The 22,442-nt window shown below is 40.8% G+C and overlaps 1 protein-coding gene across 5 annotated transcripts in view; it reads right to left on the reverse strand.

The window, feature by feature from the left end:
- The window catches only part of SLCO5A1 (solute carrier organic anion transporter family member 5A1), a 313,993-nt gene that overhangs the window by 17,137 nt on the left and 274,414 nt on the right, over window positions 1–22,442 (reverse strand). For 4 of the 5 annotated variants that reach the window (XM_035727091.1, XM_027603033.2, XM_027603040.2 and 1 more), the window contains 4 exons: window positions 17,269–17,428; window positions 14,788–15,029; window positions 12,542–12,606; window positions 3,740–9,776 (listed from right to left, as the gene is read on the reverse strand). In XM_035727091.1, the coding sequence (XP_035582984.1) occupies window positions 9,319–9,776; window positions 12,542–12,606; window positions 14,788–15,029; window positions 17,269–17,428 (925 nt within the window). In that variant the 3' untranslated portion in view covers window positions 3,740–9,318. Of the gene's footprint in view, window positions 1–3,739; window positions 9,777–12,541; window positions 12,607–14,787; window positions 15,030–17,268; window positions 17,429–22,442 lie in introns of those variants that run through there. The other variant, XR_003521575.2, reaches the window with a different exon arrangement.

Below are 22,442 nucleotides of genomic sequence, written 5' to 3' on the forward strand. Positions count from 1 at the left end.
CTCACTGTTCTGGAGGCTGAAAGTCCAAGACCAAGAGGCTTTGATTTCTTCTAAGGCCTCTCTTCTTGGCTTTCAGATGGCCACCTTCCCTGTTGTCTGTGCATGTGCAGCCCGGGCATCTTTTCTTACAAAGACACTAGTCATTTCAGATTAGGGCCCACCCTTATGACCTCATTTAACCTTAATTACCTCTGTAAAGGCCCTCTCTCCAAATACAGTCACACTGCGGGCTTAGGGCTTCAATATCTGAATTTTGAGGGGACACAATTCAGGCCATAACACCACAGATTCATCAAGAGAAGAGTTTTAGATAATAGTGTTGACCAAAGCAACATCATTTTGCTCCCTTCTTGCTCCTTTCCTACAAAATGTGACTAAGCCAAATATTGCTATCCTGAAGAAAATTCCATTTTAGTTCAATTCAGTAACTATATATGGAGTACTTACTATGTGCAAAGGGCATGAAAGAGACTCGGATTTTGAAGAGTACTTAGAAATTGGCTAGCCGACTGACCTTGTTTGATCTCTGAGGAGCTGATGCCCAGAGGGCTGAGCTGATTCCCCAACTGCCCATTTCCCACCGATTTAGAAGAAGAAGAGGTTTGCCAGAGGCAGGGCTAGCCCCTCTCCACTTTCTCCATTTACACACACACACCACACCACACCACACCACACCACACCAGATCAGGGAAGGGAGAAACCATAGTGAAACCCCATGTGGAAAAGAGTAGTGGAAAAAACAATGGACATGAATTCTAAATTTTACTACCTATGAGCTGGGGAAAGTCACATAACCTCTCCTTGACGGTGAAATAAGAGGTGTGACTCGAGGATGGCAAATACATCACATCTGTGCTTTCTTTTCCTAAAACGTGCCCAGGGGAGACATTGCTAGTGCACGAGGACACTGCTGCGTGAAGCCAGAGCACTTGCACCCTTAGAATCCTTCTCAATGCAGCCAGCTACACTGTTGAGTTGGTATTGGAGAATAAGACACAAACCTACTTACCATATCCAAACTAGATAATATCTGAGGCTCCTCCGAGCCTTCTTTAAAAAAAATAAAATAACCCTATCTGCAGGGGTCTTGGTTGAGAGAAGGAATGAAGACTTAACACTCCCACCCCATGCCAAATGTACCTAAACATGTTGCTCTTCTAAAAAAAGATTTTTAAATGCCTATTGTTCAGAACTTGCTTTAGAGCTACTATGATCTCAGCTATAAGAAGGTCCTCAATTCCCCCAATTAATCCAATTCTGCTTGATATTTTCAAATTTTATTTGCTTGATATTTCCAAATGTATTTGGAAAATATTTTCAATATTTTCAAAATTTATTTTAATAGAAAACAAAAGATCTTAGAGCAATTAACACCTCAGTGTGGTCCACCACCTGGTTCATTTAAGCCCTCATGACCTCTCCTCGAAGCTGCTGGAAAAGCTGTAATAGCACCCTAAGCCCCTTCCCCTCCAGCCCCACTCCATCTCATCCTGCACTTGCTGTCTTTCATTACCTGGCTCAGACCTCAGCCTCCTGCTCAGAAATCTTCGGTGATTTTTAACAACCACCCCCCCCCCCACACACACACACACACTGGAAGCTCTAGCCTTCCATCTACCCATCTGCTCCCCTTCCCCCTTGCCTTTAACTACCAGCTTCCCCTGGATTAGTGCCACCTTCCCAAGTCTGAATTCCCCATCCCAACCTGTAAAAATCTCATCCATTCTTCAATTCCCGTACTTTGTTTTCCCTTTTACCTTATCAAACTTTATCTTTTCTTTCCATGTAAACTTCCCTCAACTCCCCCACCCCTTGGACACAGTTATCTCAGCCATTTTTACTTTACTTTCCCCCAAGGAAGAGAACACTGGTGTTGTACCAAGTCTGAGGCCAATGGAGTGAAAGCGACCGGCCACATTCATGACCTTGCCATTTGTCCCATTTCTGACAAGAGACCTACCTAATGCAACTATTGTCCATACTGGTCTAATTAACTCAGCTTCCTCTGGTTGTGTCATTGATGCTGAGGACTTCAGCAACACAGTACCTGGGGCCTTATAGTGCGCCCACTATTGTATAAAATAAGCAGAGAAAATGGCTTCCAAAAAGCAGATATTTCCTGTTGAGACTAGGGAGTACCCTGCTCCCCGATATCGGGGAAAGCACTGCAGAGGGTTGGGGGACAAAGGGAGCTACAAATGTTGAGGTCTTTTGTGCTGAGCGTTGCCTCACTTTTCTGCTAGCAAATGCACTTAAGTGGTGGACAAAGGTATCTACCCTCTATTCTGAATTTCTAGCCCCTACACCCGTGTGCCTCCCAGGACTCAGGAATTCAGAATCTATGTCTTCTACCCCCAGTCCTCCTCTTCGTTACCCTACCTCCAGCGCCAACGGCACAGGAGACCCAGAGCCATTGTGGAACCAATCCAATTACTAATGGGTTTCAGCAGAAGAGGAGATGTCATTGCCACCCTAATACGAATCTGGTCACAAAAAGCCCCATTACAACTCAAGCCCAGAAACCGGAAGGGATGAGAGGTTAGTAAAGCATGTGATTCCCATCATTACCATTAGGTGTCACTCTAGCGCAACTCATGACATCTTTCCTTCCAGCCAGGCTCCGCCCTTCGCAAAGCTGCCACTTCATTGATCTCTAAAGTAGCGGCACTAGGTTTAGACAAGAACACAGCTAGAACAGCTTGATCCATGGCAGGCTTGCTCTTTCTTTGATACTTAGGATCTTAGCCAATCCAGAAGACCAAAAAAGGGTTTAGCTTTCTACTGATGTATATTGGTATTATGAGTTGGAACTGCATCAGACTTTGACGTTTAAATACAAAAGTGAGTACCAAATATTGATCTCCTTGCTTTCCAAAGACTTTTTGCAATTAAAAACGGTTTTTTGCGCACCCCCCCCCCCCCCCCCCCCCCGCCGCCCACGCCAAAGCTACAGAGGCCATCTTCGCTCAGCTGGCAATTTTTAAAAGAAGAAAAGAACTGGATGCTTTTTAACAGCTCTTAAAATGCTGAGATTGAACCAAGTTTGGGGCTAATACAAGGAAGATGAGTGGCCACATTCATAACCTTTCCTCTCTCCTCATTTCTTAAAAAGAAACTTTCTAGTGTGTCTCTTTCAAAAAGCCCAATATCTGAAATGATTCTGCCTCTCCCTTGAGTGTGTGGGATATTTAAGAGAGTCGAGTGAAATCTCTAAATTGCCTAAATTGCACCCATTGATGAAGAGAAGGTAGACTGGGGATGAGGGTACTATCTGCCCTTTGTGTAAACGGCTTCCACAATGAATGAACAAGGCCCTGGAGGAAAATAAGTGTTTATCCAGAAACCAGCAAAGACACACACACACACGTAACTCCTGTATCTTGGGCCATTGTGACCCTTTAGTTGAGCTGTGCCAGAGGGGTGACTGAGTGAGAAATGGAAATCAATTGCCTTGCTTTACACCTATGGAGTGCTCCAGGCAAGGTTCTAAAAATAACCACTTTGTGCTCCAGTCGTGAGTCATGCTGTTATTTCCGGAGCTCCTTTGCCTCCCTCCTCCTCTCACCCAAAGGTTTTGGATGCCTTAGCAAACTCTGCTGTCCATCAGAAGAGATCTCAGAGACAAACTAATTTCAAGCCAACACACTTTATTCTTTTTTTTTACTTTTTTCTTAATTTTCAATGATCAAGTATTCAAGATGTTGTAAACCAAAGTTTATTAGTACATTGACAAGAGATTTCATTAAACACAAGGAAATTGAACATCTTTTAAATTACCCTAAGAGGTCTCCAAATAAATACTCATTGTAAAAATCACAAAATCAAACTCCTTTATGTAACAATTCAAAATGGCCTTTCATCACCAACACTTTCACACAACACACACACACCGAACACACACTCCACCAGGATCCTAATGCCAATTTATTTGACGCAGTATTACATCTCCTTTAACTGAAAAGCTAGAGGTGGACTTGCCTATTTCGTGCTTCTAAATTAACATTTGGGGCTTTGGGTAGAGGTATGTATTTTAAGAAAAATGCCCACTATAAAGCCTTATTGTTCTGATTTTTAATTTCTAGATACAAAGTTTAAACTCTATTTGTTCACCCCTTTGGTTTAATAGGTCCCTGCAATGACTTTAGTTTTGGATATTTTCTCCTCTGATTTTAACATGTAATAGAATACCAGAAAAAGACATCTTCTAAACCCCAATTATTAAAAACACCTCACAAGGGTGTCAGTTTTTTGGAGAAGAAATAAGAAGAAATAAGTGAACTCATTTTCCCCTCTCTCTGAAATTATTTGTAGCATCTGATTATTCTTGCTAAAAGAAATATCAAAAGCACTGAGTTTTCCATAGAAAAGGTACTCTTCCTTACAGTCCTCATGTTTGCAGTGCAAAGTACATGGATTAACTGCAGTAATGAGAATAATGAGTGCTTGTTTTCTGGGAAGCTCTCTAGATTTCCAAAAGCAAAGCACATGCAGTCCCTTGCCAGTGAAACACTGTAAATTCAGTGTTACATTTTGTGTGGTGAGCATGCATCATCAAATACTTTTAGCACCGAGGCATTTTTTTTTTAATGTTGCAAAAGCAAATACCCAAGGAGGGTTTTCATCATATTTGACCCTTCTTAGGGCTGAGTAAAAATGAAGTGCTTAAAAGAACCTATTCAAACATAACACAGATCTGATTCCAATGTAGCAAGAAGCCTGGGACAGACACAGCCAGCAGCATCCTGGAAGATGAGGAAAGGAGAGAAAACGGAAAAGATAAAGTGCACAAGACTACTACCTTCGCCTGCCCGCCACGGCACGCCCTTCTATGCCAGGAAAGAGGAATTACAAATAACGTGGAGAGGCTACCTATGGTCTGGAGAACAGAACTAGCAAACCTGCAGTCTAGGCAATTCTGGGATTGTACAGTATTTTGATATCTATCTGCTACTTAGAAGACTCCAGATGCACCTCTATAGCAATAGTTAGACTCGTGTTTCTGCACCATCGAGGATGTTTGAAGTCCACACATGCTAAAAGTATAATTGGCTTGGCCAATTGACTTGCGCTCTCCTACTGCTCCTGGGCACACCAGAGAATTTCCAGAAATGCTTCAGGTCCATTCAAAAACCATGCAGCTGCTCTTTGGTTGATGCAAAACAGGCTCCAAAAAGAAACTTTCTGGTTCCACGTCCACCAAAGAATGCAAGCTGGAATTGCAGATGGAGGAAGAATTTTCTTGGTAGTTTGGTGAAAATGCAGGACGGTCATTATGACTTCCTCCTTCTTTGATGGCTGCATTTCCAAGTGCATGCTCCCGTTTGTGACCACAGCACAGGGACTGACAGCAACAATCGCACCAGTTGTTTGGTACATAACATGTAACGTTTTGTCTATGTTCATTTAACATGTAGCACTTTGTATATGTTCATTTAAAACTTTTATTTAGGAAACTTAAAACCCATATTCACTAAAAATTAATGGAAATGTTAACATTCTGAAAGAGGAAAACACAAAAAAGAAAGCATACACTGAAAATCCCCAGAGCTCAGATTCAATAAATCTGAACCACATTTCCTCATGATTCATTTCAGAAATTCTACTGAGACTCAATGCTAACATCAAAATTGGATTTGTTCTATATTAAATATGAACTATAAATAAATACTTGAGGTATGTTATGACAACTTTGAATATAACGCTTAGCTAAATAAATGTAAATTTACCTTGAAAATCTAAACATTAAATTTTGATGTTTCCTACAGATTTTTTTTTCTACACAAAGGAATAATAACTTCTCTACTCTTCAGAAAGCAAAAAATGAAATGCTTTACCTCACTAAATTATAGTCACACTTGTCTTTGTTAACCAAAACCATTGTAGGCATCATATAGTGTAAGAAGCAAGTGATGGAGACAGAAACCTGCTTCTGAACCCTAACTTGGCCACTCTGTACAATCCTAAACAAATCTCTTTACCTCTCTGAGCCTCAGTTTTCATGATGTTTAAAAAAAAACAGAATAAAAATAGTTATCTTGCAAAGTTATTAACAGTATTAAAATAAATGATGTATATTAAGTCCTTGACAAAATTCTCTGAAATAGTCAACACTCCACAAAAGATAATTTGTTTCTTCTCTGCTCCTCCTTCCCCCCCCCCGCAACTTAGTTCTAATGACTTTTGAATGTTTTCAAGAATGAAATCTACCTACAAAGGATAAGGACTTCATACTAATGAAGATAACAAAAAATGTGCTCCAACCACCCACCTTCCCCCTGGGTGTTTCTAAATTAATAGGCTAGACTCATAGATATTATACTTGCATATTAAAGCCAAATAATACATTATAATCTACAGAGTTGATAAAAGAACAAGGTGACCTTTTTTCCAAAACAAGTAATTAGAAGCCTAAGTTCATGGAAAGTGGGAATTAAACTTACAATAGTTATACATTATTAATACATTAATCTACAGAGATGATAAAAGAACAAGGTGACCTTTTTTTCAAAACAAATAATTAGAAGCCTAAGTTCATGGAAAGTGGGAATTAAACTTATAATGGGAGCTATGACCATGAAGTAACAAACATATAAGAACCTCATATCTACAATTAAATGGTGCCATTTATAAAATAGTCACTTTAGTTGAGTATGCAATATTCCAAGGATACTACCAGGACCCAAAGCATTCTTAATTGGTACGTATTCTAAAACTTCAGTCTTCTGTGATTTTTCATTACTTATTCTACATGAACCAACAACACATTAATGATACACCCACTGTTTATAAGTATCACATACTTGAGGAAGTACAATATTAACAATTGTGGTGTACAATTCAGGCCAATTTCTTTGAATTTTGGCAGGTCAACCTAAAGAATTTCATAGAGCAGCAGATGGGTAATTGGCTAAAATAGTGCCTGATAAAGAACTGGTCAATGGTTGCTGAACTGGATGGACGACTGTTCAGGGTAGAGAAAGGGGACCGTCTAATTATATGTGAAGAGTCTGTCACTTCCTACCCTGGAGTTCTGAGAGCAGCTCCTTTTTAAAATATACTACCAAGAAGAGAGAGATTCTAAGAGTGTTGGAACATACAATCTTAGCTTTAAAAAAAAAAAAAAAAAGGTGCTAATCCCACCCAAATTCTCTCAATGCAGTTCTTTAGCAATTAGAGGAGAATTAAGAAAATACCACCTCTCCCCATCCTGTATATCTTTAGCTCCAACACAAAAGGAAACTTTCTAAAGGATCTAAAGGATCAAAGATCTCCCATAGAGAGTAAAAGAGAACCCTGAGGGAGCAGAGTAGACACTAAGTTAATCAGCAACATTCTCTGAAGACCTTCAATATATACCACATGGAGGGAAGTTGGACAGACACCAGAGTAACTACAGGCAACAGCAGACTTATGACTCAGCCAAATGAGACCGCTCCAAAGGAAGTCCTTGTTACCTGTCCACTGGCTCAACCCCTTACAGACATTATTCGGTCTAATAATGATAACCCTCTCCAAAAACTGCATGCCACCAAAAGAACCATTTGACAACACCGTTCTCAGGTGGAGAGGAAAACAACCTTGAACTGTTCACGCAACTCCACCAGTGTCTCCAAGGGTGAAGGGCAAAAAGCCTGAATCATGGGACAGTTCTGTCCCTCATGTATCCCCCTGTGGAAGAGTGTAAGCCAGCTAAGGAAATCAGTTCCCAAATTAGCCCCTACATAAGCATAGGCTCCTTGGCAGAAACTGTTCACAATTATATTGGTATTTGGACCTTACAGTACCTCCTAAGTCCGGGTTGTCAAGGATTCTTTTTCTGAGCAGACAAGATCCCAGGAGTTAACTTGCTATCAGTCCAGAGTGCAGCTGGGAAGCATCTACCTTCAGAATCATGTAGAAAGCATTCTGTGTGGCACCTAAGTCAAAGGGATGTGCTGGCAGGAACTGAAAAGGATGATGGATAATGAACCCAAAGTGCATTTAGGAACAGAAAAATCCTCTCGCAGAATTGCTTCGGGAAGGTTAACAGGAGGAAGGAATCAAAGAGAGATGCAAAACTGTTCTAACTCTGATAAAGTGGAATTCAGTATGACAGGCAAGTTGATTTTAAATAATTTTCAATCATGACTTAGGATCATACTCTCATAGCTCACAGATCTCCCTCCTCCTGTATTCAGAGTGATTTTCACATCACAGGTATAGGTTTCCTGATTTAATTACTCAGCTTCAGGGGCCAACCACGGCAATTTTCTGTACATAAGAAAGAAAGTGATACAGATTTGCTAGGGTTTCCAGGCGTATAACTAAAGCAATCAGATGGGACTCAATCTTACCTCTGTGGAATTTCTTTCTCCAACTATTTTGAGTGTCAAGGTTACAATTCTTAGCTACCCTTGTGTGGGCCCATGAGAGCTAAAAGAATTTATGCAGCATTTTTCTCTGGATGAGAAAGCTATCAGTTTCTCTCCTTATGATGCATCTCAAATTAGGTTCTAGCCATATTGTTTAGCACTCTAGTTTTAAAGCCCCTGGCAAAAGAATACTGGAGTTTATATTCAAGCTATCAGATTTTATGATTCGGCAGACTCTTTACCTTATGATGGGGCAGACAGACTAAAAGAGAATATGTCTTATGAAATAAAGTAGCTGTTCCTTTTGTCACACTATGCATATGATTCCTTTGAAGCATCTGAAAGATTCTACCTGATTTATAACTCTGCTATGGCTTAAAATGCTATTAACAGTACTTCAGGGAAAGTTTATTGTCCTCTTTTCAAAACGTTATCTGCTTTAGTCTCTTGAAAGAAAAAGTTAACATGCTGCACTTACATGTTCCCAATCAAAATTGCATAGTTGAGGCAAATTCATTTGTGCTTTGTAGCGGAACTCACAGTAGGTGTTCATATCTAAAAACTCTTGATTTGTAAATGCAAAGTCATGGTCAAGCTCACCTTTGTTTGGAGTGTATGGTAATGATATGTACAGCCAGGACACTTCCCGGGGTTTTGTTAACCAGGCACCTCTCAGCCTTATACCACATTGGAGCACGAGCATGAAATTAACATAGCGGAAATGGTAACAAATCTATCTAAACTCCTCCTTCTTGGAGAGAAGGGGGGAAAGGCTCTCAGTCTTGTTGAGGTATCCAGCCCTCAATCAATAGTGGCTGTGTATACTGAGTTTTGTTGGTTTGAGGATTGTGTCTTTAGAGGTTAAAAAAAGAAAGAAAGAAAAGAAGGCACGGGTGTTTCTCAAGTTGCCATATTCAACTCAACCAACAAAACTAAAGTCTTCCATTTTCAAGCTTCAGGAGGGAGGCTACATGGCAGTAGGGCTTTCTTCCAGCCCCGGGTCTGGGGAGGAGCTTATTGCTTCGGGGAAGGGCCCCGGATAGGTCTGTGCTGTGTACTGGATCCCTTTCTGCAGACCAGTCTCTTCGGGGAAATCCCCCTGGCTGCTGAAAGCTGGACAAGATCTAGTCCGGGCACCCTTATTGGCGTTGTCGGTGTGGCCCACCATCTCGCTCACTGTGTTCAGAGGAAATTCTCTCCACCTCTGCCTCTGCAGCTCGTCCTCCTTGTATTTAATGGAGTACCAGGCCAGAAAAATAAAAATGAAGCCAACAAATTTGAGGCCGGCCGCCAAACCAAAATAGACAAAACGAAATGATGTCACGTTGTACTCCCAGCAAGAGCCTTGCACTCCACATTCCTGTTGCCAGAGCATGCAGGTGGTGTCAATAACTGCTCCAAAGTAAATTGGAGTAGGAATGTATGCTAGCAGTGTAGAGAAAAAGAAAAAGAACAATATTTAGCCCATCTTATCAGAGAAAACAGATTTGTAAATTAGAACCCTCTAGAACCAGTGGAGGGCAGTGGTTTTCTTGTGTTACTTGACTGTTTTAAATATGTCACATCCTATCATAATATATTTATTATAAAAACGTTCACTAAGTTATAAATACTTTAAATCTTCCAGTTTGCAACTCGGTCAGAATACGCTATTGATTTTGAGATTGTAAAAATGTCGATTGCTTAAAATCTCAATTAGGCAATCCTTTTAAACTTAAAAATCAAATTTTGCCATTAAATACTCAAGAGACTATACGACCCTTTATAAACCACTAAAATTCAGTATACTTAGTTCTTATGGGTTGGGTTCTAGTCCTCAGGTGCAGGAAGAGTATGAGGAAAACACTGTCCTCTCTAAGCCAGAAACGACATCAAATGGAAAACTGTATAAAGACATTTGGAGCATAGAAATAACTAAGGCAGGAAATTCATCTTTGAAGCTTGTGAAACATCTGTGATGAGTAGTAGCTTCACTGTTTGGGCTGTGAGATAGATATTTCTTTACTCCCATAAGAAAGAAAGTCTACCCAAGTAGACTTCCTTCACCATACGTTACTCCCTTTGCTGAAATGTGTCCCCATCCCCAGAATTGTTCACCTTGCTATTATCTACCCCTCCTTTAAATTCCTCACTCACTCGGATGCCACTGTATTGCCACTGCATTTTGTATACACCTTCATTGTATCAACTATCACGTAGCATGAAAGTGTCTGCAGATTTGTCACCCGTAAGCTCCTTGATGGCAGAGGCCATGCCTTTTATTCCTTGCATCCCAAGGACCCCTCAGGACAGCCCATGGAACCTCAATAAGAGTTTATAAAAGGAAGTGATGGGAAGGAACAAGGGAGAAAAGGAAGAAGAAAAGAAGAGAGGAAGGAAAGGTAGACAGTGGACTAAGCGATGTATTTTTAAATGTTATATTCGTTTCAAATGAGGTGTGTTCACTACAATTAAAAGTTGACATTACTAAAACACTTAAAACTCTCTTTTTGCTTTGGAATTTGGGGAAATGGAAATTGGTTTGTTCGCCCAACTCTAGTTTTTCATAATCAACAGAACTTAAGTCAAGGTTGAATTAAATAATAGATGACTGAAATGTCCTCCTTCCACTTACTCCTGACACTGTGACATCCCTCTTGTTGACTTGCCTTCACCTCCAATTCCATATGAAACCATCCCAACTCCATGGCATCAAAGACAAGCAAAGCAAAAAGGAGGACCTATTTTTTTCTTTTCTTTTCCTATTCAACCACCCCTTTGCTAAACAAATTTCCTTCTTTGAAAACAACTTTTTAGTTTTCAACAGGAAGTATAAGGCAAGCTTCTTAACAAAATCAAAGCATGCCAGAATTTCCTTTCACCAGCTGCCTTTGAAAAATGGGACCTTCGAAGTTTTATCAGTACCAAAAACAAAACAAAACAAAACAAAACAAAACAAGCCCCCCTTTCAATGCAACTAGAAGCCTCTGAGGATGACCAGACAGTTCCTACTCCCAGACTGGGCCACCAACTGCAACGTAATGACAAATTGAGAATTCCAGGAATCCATAATCTCTCATGGTTCATCCAAGAATCAAACTGAGGGTTTTAGAGGGGAGTGGGGTGGGGATGGGTGAGCCCAGTGATGGGTATTAAAGAGGGCACATATTGCATGGAGCACTGGGTGTTATATGCAAACAATGAATCATGGAACACTACATCAAAAACTAATGATGTAATGTATGGTGATTAACATAACATAATAAAAAAAGTTATAAAAAATAAATTGATAATTCCAGGGAAGATTAATGTTTCAGAGGGTCAGATGATACCATTTTAAAGTGTTTCACCCTTCAAAATGGAAATTAAAAATTTAAATCAAAAAACCTATTTTTTTTTTTTTTTTGTCCTGTGGACAATGATACTGATTACTGGAAGAAACGACAGCTCAAGAAAATGACAGACTTCTACTTGCGAAAGAAAAAATATGCTTGATGATGGGGAAGTCAATTACAAATACAGTGAAATTGATCAAGGCAATGGGCTACTTCACATGATATTTCCCATGCATTGTCCCAAAACACGACAGAGTGATACAGTGTTTACCAAAATCAGAACGACGTTCTCCATGCCCTAATGAACTCTGCAATATATTGACAGTGCTAATGAGCTTCTCTTGTTAATCAGTAAAGGGGACTCCTCATGTATCCTCATGTATCATTTGAGGATCTTTCTTTTTTCTTTTCAGAAAACTTGATAGGTATACTTTTGCCCGGCTCAATAAAATTACTGTAAAGAGGTAAGGAATTAAAATTTTCGCAAATAATACGAGTGCTGATTTCCATCACTTTCATGTTAAAAAGACATAAAGGGAAAAAAATGCCAGGATCTTAAGCCCATTACAATTGCTTGGTTCAATATTTCTTACCGCACCAAAAACGCTCTGGGGAATTTAGCCCACTTTCACTTTAGGTTCAGAGTCAAAAAGAAACTGTTCTAAAGTCAGGTGTGTTCTGTTTCATCAAAGCACAGAACTGGGTAGCTTCCAGTTCAAATCAGAAAATAAGGAAGTTGTGTCCTTCCGTTAACCCATAAAATCCTAGCTACTACTAATGGTAACAAGTGATTGACTTGCCATTTTTAAAGAACAGTGAGAATCTGCCATCTGTAAAGAGGAACTAAGAGGCACACGTGGAAATTCAGGAACGTACCAAGTGTTCGCAATAAAACAAACTGCATTCCCAGCGCAAAAGGTCTCTCCTCATCTTCTACCGATCTATGATGAAGGGAAAGAAAGAAATGTTTTAAAACACTGGCCTCAAGAAAATGAACAGCAAATCAAGCCTGCTTAGCACAGAGACGGGCACCAAAGAGCTGCTGTGCCAAAATATGTATATTAACCACAGCCAAACAAGACTGCTGATGTAGCTGAATTGGTCAATGAGTTCTCCCCAGTGAAGACTCCAAAGAAGCTCTGATTAACTCTGTTTCTGGGCAGATACTGGTGGAGGGCCAAAGGTTCATGGTTGAAGGTACAGAAGTAGCTCTGAGCTTCTAAAATCAGTTCTGTGAAAATAGATGTAATAATTTATCCTAACTACCGCATTCTTTTTTTTTCTATCTGCTTACACTTTCCAGAGGGCAGGTGTGTCGACTGAAAGTTATTCCCATAGTTTTTCAAGGAAAAGTATGAGGAAAGAAATTACAGAAAGAAGTAGAGGGGTGCCTGGATGGCTCAGTCATTAAGCGTCTGCCTTTGGCTCAGGTCATGATCTCAGGGTCCTGGGATCGAGCCCCGCATCAGGCTCCCTGCTCGGCGGGAAGCCTGCTTCTCCCTCTCCCACTCCCCCTGCTTGTGTTCCCTCTCTCGCTGTGTCTCTCTCTGTCAAATAAATAAATAAAATCTTCAAAAAAAAAAAAGAAGTAGAGTCCAAGAAAAGTATAAAAAACAAGTCAAACGTTAGAAAAAGAGTGAATCCCTCCCCACTACCTCATGTTGTTCTTCTTTTCCCAAAACATATGTTCCAAGTAATTCCTACACGGCAGGAAGATTGGAATCTATTGATTTGTAATTAGAAAAGATTAAAGGGCTCCTTTTCTGAAATTTTGGGTTAGAAGCCAGCTGGTGATTTGCCATGTTGGAGCGCAATGACATGGGCAGCCCTGATCTGGGTTATTTAACATCTCTTGCAGAATTAAAGTTTAAAGAGTGAGATTATTAAGGATTCATTTTTTAAAATGATGAAGTACCTGTTCTTTTCTGTCTCATACACATTGAGTTCTAGGTATAGCATGTTGACCTCCCCAGGACCCGCGCACCTGCCATCTTTTCCCCACCTCCCTTATCTTTTCCTAGCAATTTGCCCAAAGCTGTACACACCATTGTTACTCCATAAGTATCTGTTGATGGAGGAATTGAGTGAAATCAACCAATGGACCTTCCCACCGGGTACTCTTATCGTACGTCTAATTCAGCATCCCATAAAGAAGAGAAGCCAAAATGTGCAGAATAAGCAGCAAGCAGCCTAACTGCCCTGCTAAGAATGACGTCCCAGGAGGTGTGACCAACAGGTGCCCAGCAGTGTGGGGCACAGTGTGGGGTACCCAGGGGGCAGGGTGGAGGTAAAGGAAGAATGAGGACTGATTCCCTTTCCTCCCCACTCCTTCACTGCCTCCCTGGTCCTCCTGAAGCTGCTATGGGCAAGCTTTTTCTTCACCACGCCGTGCCCCCTTCCCTCCTTTGCCCATTGCAGTCTTTACTGCACATGCAACACACTGATCTGATTGGGTCCGTGTCAACATTTTTTAACAGGACTTCCGTTAAAATAACGTCCGTGTTCTCTTATAAGCAAAAAACCACTAACAGGATGTACAACAAAACACAGCACGAACAACTGAAAAATGACATTTCCCAGTCCGTCCTTTCCTTGGTTCAACTCCAAAATTTTATATGATAGTAACATTCATGAAATCCGCATTTTGAACTGCAGCCCCAGCGGGAAACGTCACTGATCCTGGAGGTACTAACTACCTACAAGGTTGGAGATAATAGTCTTTGCTATACTTGAGACTTAGCAATGTCACCAAATGACTTCCTGTCCCCTCTGGAGTCAGGCTCCTTGTGGCTAACATGGTGACAGCTTTCAGCTCCTGATCTTGAACCTTATAGGACCCAGACTTAAGAAGGCAAAGGCAGCGCCAAGAAGTTTCACTAAACTACAGGACTAGAACCCATCTGAATAAAGAAAGTTCTGGGGTATGAAACGTTGCAACCTTCCTTTCTCTTCCTGACATGGGAAAACACTTCTCTTAAATTCAATAAGCAAATGCCTGAGCGCCTCCCTGCACCATCTGACTTTGCTTTCCCCTCCACACTACCACATCAGTCCCAGCTTGGAATGTGTACTCTGGCAATTCTGAGTGTACAACCCACCTGGAAGTTGAGTGCGGTTCTCACCTGAGTGTTACTATGATGGCTGATGGTTGGGCACATGCTGTGATGAAGGTGACAATGAAGAGAAAAATTAAGAATGGGATAAGGGTATTGCAGGCCCGTTTGCACTTCCCAGACACAGCATAGCCGTTCTCATTGAGATAGGTTTTGACAATAACCACACGGAGCTGACTGCGCTGCCCGACTGTAGGTGGAGTGATCACTTGCCGGCTTTGGACACACGTGCATTCTGTGTAATTCCTTATCTAAGGGATAACAAAGATCGGTTGTGAGCCAAGCCAAAGCATAGGAAAATTAAGACAAAGTTAAAAGCCCTAACATAGCTCTAGTATTTAAATATGCATAATATTTTGCTGAGCGAAATAAGTCAATCAGAGAAAGCCAGTTATCATATGGCTTCACTCATATGTGGAATATGAGAAACAAACCAGAGGATCATAGGGGAAGGGAGGGAAAGCTGAACGGGAAGAAATTAGAGAGGGAGACAAACCATGAGAGACTCTTAAGTCTAGGAAACAAACTGAGGGTTGCTGGAGGGGAGGTGGGTGGGTGGATGGGGTAACTGGGTGATGGGCATTAAGGAGGGCACGTGATGTGATGAGCACTGGGTGTTATATGCAACTGATGAATCACTGAACTCTATACATCGAAAACTAATGATGTGTTGGCTAATTGAATTTAAATTTAAAAATATATACATAATATTTAACTGAAAATACAGCCTCATTGCTAACAGTAAGGATCCAAAGTGTGCATTCAACAGTGTCTGCTTAGCCAAATCGTTTAAACCTAAACTTTTATAAGGAGCTTTCAACACTGTTCTAGAGCGTTCACATTCCATATGCTCATTTTGGTCACAACTATGCTGTTATAATTCTTGGGCTCTCTGATTAGAGAAGCCCCTCAAAAACAGGAACTAAGGGCACCTGGGTGGCTCAGTCGGTTAAGTGTCTGCCTTTGGCTCAGGTCATGATCCCAGGGTCCTGGGATCAAGTCCCACATCAGGCTCCTTGCTCAGCAGGGAGTCTGCTTCTCCCTCTCCTACTCCCTCTGCCCTCCCCCTGCTCATGCTCTCTCTCTCACGCTTTCTCAAATAAATAAATAAAATCTTAAAAAAAAAAAAACACAGGAACTAAGCTTTCTGTTTATTTGTGCCTACTAGAGCACCTAGCATCAGCCTGACTGGATGCAGTGTAGGACCTAAAGTAAATATTTGTTAAATAGATGCAGAGAATTCATGATGCAGCCATGATGACTCCAGGGCCAGGACCAGGGAACATATCATTGGCTGTTTCGTTTGAAAAAAGCTAATTCAAGGAACTAAAAAGGTATTTCAAACAAAAGCAACCAATTAATCTTTCTGCCTGTTATGTTGTCAGACATCAGCTGAACTCACTTTGCCATTGTGCGCTCTCAGCCACTTAGAGAAGCAGTAGCAACAAATATGAGGATGGGGTGCCATTTGTCCATCTGTCCTCCAGGGACTGCTGGCCTCTTTTTAGGAAAGAGGGCTGTGCATTAGAGGACTCTGTCGATCACTTCCGGGGAAGGACTTAGCCACTGAAAACAGATCTTGTTGTCTCTTCCAACTTGGTCACACACTGGTGTGTGTGGTGACCCCAATTATATAATGGGTAGCCAGCAACAGGATTTCTCCATTTATCAGTATAGCTTAAAACTCAGAAATCAAATGACAATCCCAAAACATACAGTCAACGGGTCTAATCCCTTAACACCTACACATACAAGTCAACGCACCTTAACCTTTTTAATTAAAGCAGCCTCCTACAATCTGTTCTTATGCAAAGAATGAAACCAGGCTCAGTAAAGAACTGAGTAGAATATGAAAACCTCCCACAGTATTACAGCCTATTTATAATTCACAGAGAAGGGAATTCTCAAAATAGCCTATTCTTGAACCGACAGAAATATCTTTACTCTGAAAGTTGAAAGATAGAAAGAAAGAAAGACAGAGAGAGGGAGGGAAGGAGGGAGGGAAGAAGGAAGGAAGAAAGGAAGGAAGGAAGGGAGCTTGAACTGACAGTCTATGAAAAATGGCCATTGCCCATCTTCACAGACTCTGATCAGGGAAGGTGCTCTCCTATTCTCTTCTATCAGCACCGAAATGTGGTCATCTTGACCTTCAAATGCATCGCAAGGGCCCTGGCAGAGCAAGAAATGGGAGGCCTAGCCCTCAACCTTATCATGTTTCACTGAGTTGGCATAGAATGTAAAGTGGGAGAGGACTGATGTGGAACTAAGTCACTGCACCCACATTCTGCAATCGTCCCTAGGGGGAAAAAAAAAATTATAGCATTGCATAATTCTCTATCCTCTGGCTCTTTGTCAGGACGTATTTTGTAGGTTATTTGAAGTTTCTTGAAAAGAGGGACTGAAGTCACATGTTAGCATATGAATCCTAACATGTCCTTGTCACAGGATGTTGGATCAACAACAGTACAGGAACTTGTGATATGTACTCACCCCAGTGCTAAGATTACCACTGTTAACACAGCCAGCCAGACAAGGGTTAAAGTATGTAATTCCATCTGATCCACAGACTGGCTCATACTCATGTATTTTACAACCACAATTAACATTGCAGCTTCCTGTCAGGTTCCTGTGGGGCATGGTAAGAGAAGGTCTAGAGAGAAAAAAGCAGGTCATGAGCAACATTTACTAAAATAAAACTCTAAAGAAAGTTCTCGATGTTAAGTAATTTGTCCAGTTTAGAGAAGCTAGTCCCATTAAATCAAAGCTTTGGTACTGTAAAGTAACCACCTTGGATAATTATCATGACTTTTAAACAAAGCATAAAGAAACATGTTTCAATCTTCCGGTACTATAAATTCAAGACTTCTGTATCAAATTATCTATCACGCCTTGAATCTACCTTCCATCTTGGTGCTACAGATCTGGGCTCAGCAGTTCTAACCCCCATATAACTACTCACTTATTATAGACATTAAGCTCTCTGTCTTAACAAATCCAGGCCTCGATTTCTTTAACTAGAAAAGAGAGGAACTACTTTTCTCTGCCAGATCAATAACACCATTAGGAGAGCACAAACAAAATCCATCCATCACAGTTGTCGACACAGAGCCCTCTGACCAAAAACTTTAATTGTTCTGGAATAAATTATCAAAAAAGATATGGGACTCTAGAAATTGAGTCAGAAGTGATTTTCAAAGAAGATCAGGAATCATATCACTAGTTTGATTCAAACAACCAGAGAGGAACGATTCAGTCCTTCTTTCAGAATGCCCAGATGTGGCTTCACAGTCAACGCGGTGGGTTTTGTTTTCTTGTAAGATCATGATGTCTGATTTAAAGAAATGATACAATATAAAAAGCTCTAATACAATCAATTCAGGCAACAAATATAAAAGGGTGGGGGAGTAGAAGGAAATGCTGTGGAAGAACAGAGGCAGGCAGGGACCCAGGAGGGACCCATGGAAGCCATGGAAGAATGAAAGGGGCTCCATAGTGACCTCTTTCCTTGGCTTCCATGACCACCATTTTTGTCACTGATGAAATACTGTTCCCAAAGTCACATGAGTTAGTAACAGATCCATCATTCATTTATCCATCTATTCATCATCCATCCATTTGACAATATTCTGGAATGTCTGTGCATGCCAGAACTTATCTTTAATGGTTAGGTTGAGTAACTACCCCTCCAATAGCATAGCCCATCCCAACTCTATGTGTTAATCTATACACATAAAGCATTTTTCACTCAAAGATCTCTCTCCTGTGTCTTCTTTCACACTTTGATAACTGAGTCCTCAAATTTTAATGAAAGGAGCAAATTTATAGCAGTATTTAAACCTTATCAAGGAAGGCTTCTAAAGAAGTAAAAGTGAAATAAATTTTGTTCTTCACTTATGTCACTCTACAGAAGAAATTTTGTCATAAGACTTTGATAATTATGTGCACAAACTCTTGGATTCATATCATTTTGTTGTATACTTTCAAAAATGTGATTCTAGACCAGTAATTCTCCACAGGGGCAATTTTGTTCCCTAGGGGACATTTTTGGTTGTCACAACTAAGGGAGTGCTACTGATCTGGTGGGTAGGGGGCAGGGATGCTTCTAGACATCCTCCAATACACAGAACAACCCCACACCACCCCACGCACAACAACCCTGATGACTACATTTGTGCCCCCATGCACAATTTAAACCCCCACATGACCCCTGCATGACTCCCATTGCCCAAGTCTTAGTGGTCTTGAGGGTGAGGGTGAGAAAGCCTACTCTAGACCTACTACTTCATTCCACAAATGATGAAATGGAGGTCCAGAGAGGCCAAATGATTCAGTATAATGCTAATTAGTGCTGTTTTAACTGGTACCAGATGAAAAGTGTTCTGTGTCCATTACTGTTCTCTTCACTAGTTCTTCGAGAGCTACATTGCAAGCCATGACCAAATAAAAGGGGTTTTATATGTCTGCATGTTTAGTCACTAAAAATGACAGGCTCTAAATCCATACAATATAGTTCTTACTATTGCTATTAAGAAGTTACAAAGAATTTCTTATTCAGAGCATGATTCATATTCATTTATGACCACCTCAAGCTTCCAAACACCTCTCTTTTATGGGTCTGTCTACTCAAGAGAAAGGAATCTAGGAGAATATAAACAGATGCTCCAAAACCCACTGATGACAGGAAGCAAAAGCTTTCCTGAGTTCCAGAAACAGAGGCACAGTCCCAGGTCACCACTGGGTATGTTTGCTTTTCTCATGAGAACATGACATCTGAAACAAAGAAATGATACAATAAAACTCTAAGAAAATCAAAACAGTCAACAAATATAAATAGCAGTGAAAAGAAGTGGGCATTCACGAGAAAGTCTTTAGGGGAAAAGGCCAGAGTGGCACAAAAAAGGAAAGACACAACATGGTCAAGGCTTTACACTGTGCTGATTTTAAAAAAGAAATAAATTTTAAAGAATAATTATGTCTTGTTCGACTATCACTCACTTTTCAGAAAACAGGCTGGGCTATAATAAGGGTATAAGTGTTTAAATCTGAATAACACCAAGCAACCACTCATTAGCATGAAGGGAACCTACCATGGGAGTACAAATGCACAAGGGCTGTGAGGCACCACACTTACACTGTGCAAAGTGACTGTGCATCATGCTTCCAATAAACTAAAGCATTTCGGACAAGTTAGCTTTATAAGTTAGAGGCTCCTGTTAGCTCAGAGGCAAGGTAAGTGTTAATTTCCAAGTGAAGAAAAAGTCCTCACTGGGACACCTGGGTGGCTCAGACGGTTAAGCGTCTGCCTTCGGCTCAGATCATGATCCCAGGGTCCGGGGAACAAGCCCCGCATCAGGCTCCCTACTCAGTGAGGAGCCTGCTTCTCTCTCTGCCTGCCACTCCCCCTGCTTGTGTGCCTTCTCTCTCTCTCTCTCTCTGACAAATAAATAAATAGAATCTTAAAAAAAGAAAGAAAAAAAAAAGGCCTCACTAACAAGTGGACGGACAAACAACTGCAGGGTACAAGTTGCAAGCCTGAGAGTCACACTTGAGATATTACCGTAAAAATCGCAGAATTACAGAACTAGAAAGATGTGAGCGGTCTCTGAGATTATCTAGTACCACTTGCTGGTTTTAAAGAAAAAGAAACTATGAGAGATGTGATGACATGCCCCACAATCATTGAGGCTTCAAGAAAACCAGCCACAGGGAGACCAAATGAACAAAAAAGGGAAAAGGAGCAAGCTTGCCACCCAATCTTTATTAAATCAATTGCTTAAGGATCAACGTTTATTTAAAGTAATATATAATAATCAAACAGACCATGGTTTAACAAAGTTATAATGTCCACCATGGGGCCATAACAGCTGGGTAAGTAAGGACACAGTTGCTCTCAAATGTCTCAGGACACAATTGTTCTCAAACGTCTCTCTCTGTCTCTGTCTCTCTGTCTCTGCCTCTGTCTCGCTCTGTCTTGTGCACGTGTGCATGGGCATGTGTGTGCATGCATGCGCGCGCACACACACACACACACACACACACACACACGCACACCAAGTATGTCAAATCACGCCACTCAAAGACCTAAAGAATACTTGGACGTCCCCATCTGACATACTTCTAAAGGTCACTGTAAATCAAAGAGGAGACTCCTAACCATCTTTCTGCCTTCCCTTAAGTGTCTCCCTATTAAGAAACATGACAAGTGGGCATCCATGCATCTTATGTTCAAGTCACATGGATTAAAAGAATATGATTCATGTAGCAAATACCTTTTTAGCAAAATATACTAATCAACTAGAAAAAATTGATATCTTTCTCATAATATCTTAATCACTATCAATTTATCTCAACCTTCAAGAAGACTTCAATTAGAATGTTTCTTTTTGATTCCACTTAAAAATTCTTGGCTTCATATTAAACTGTTTCCCTGGCTATATATAGCTGTTCAATTTCAGGTTTATAATTATTATTATTATCATCATAATCATCGTTATCATTTAAAACTAACATTTACAGAGCCCTATTTTTACTCCAGGAATTGTGCACTGAGATCTCTATATAAATTACCTCATCTATTCCTCATGAGAATTAAAATTATTATGACTGTGCTTTCATCTTTTAGATGAGGAAACTGAATATTGGAAAGGATAGATACTGTCAAATTTCAAAAAGCTAGTAAGAGCCAAAAATAGATCAAATCATATCCATATATCTAGAAATGAACTGTAAGCCTATTAATAAAAGTAGCTAGGATAATCCAGAGATGCACATACCTAACATCTCTTATAAACTGTCCTCTACTTTTTAGGAATTTCTTTTAAAATTAGTAACATCTATAATAAATAAAAGATCCTGAAGGGAACCAAAAGCTTTAAACAACGGGAGAAAATTTCAGTAGGTTAAGCTGTCTGTGAGACACAGAAGAAGAGATGAATGGTTTAATTAAAGAATTTAGAGGGGCGCCTGGGTGGCTCAGTCGTTAAGGGTCTGCCTTTGGCTCAGGTCATGATCCCGGGGTCCTGGGATCAAGCCCCGCATTGGGCTCCTTGCTCGGCAGGAAGCCTGCTTCTCCCTCTCCCTCTGCCTCTCTTTCCGCTGGTGCGCTTTCTCTCTTTCTCTCTCTCTCTCTCTCTCTCATGCTCTCAAATAAATAAATAAAATCTTAAAAAAAAGAATTTAGAGGGGCGCCTGGGTGGCTCAGTTGGTTAAGCGACTGCCTTTGGCTCAGGTCATGATCCTGGAGTCCCTGGGATCGAGTTTCACATCGGGCTCCCTGCTCAGCAGGGAGTCTGCTTCTCCCTCTGACCCTCTTCCCTCTTGTGCTCTCTATCTCCCATTCTCTCTCTCTCAAATAAATAAATAAATAAATAAATAAATCTTAAAAAAAAAAAAAGAGGGTGCCTGGGTGGCTCAGTCGTTAAGCGTCTGCCTTTGGCTCAGGTCATGATTCCAGGGTCCTGGGATCGAGTCCCACATCGGGCTCCTTGCTCAGCGGGAAGCCTGCTTCTCCCTCTCCCACTCCCCCTGCTTGTGTTCCTGCTCTCGCTATGTCTCTCTCTGTCAAATAAATAAATAAAATCTTTAAAAAAAAAAAATTTAGAAATGATGTGGCCAGAAATGCCAGGTACCAGGAGAGCTGGTAGTTGAGTATATCTAAATACACC

Source organism: Zalophus californianus, chromosome 4 (assembly GCF_009762305.2).
Source record: "Zalophus californianus isolate mZalCal1 chromosome 4, mZalCal1.pri.v2, whole genome shotgun sequence".
Taxonomy (NCBI): domain Eukaryota; kingdom Metazoa; phylum Chordata; class Mammalia; order Carnivora; family Otariidae; genus Zalophus; species Zalophus californianus.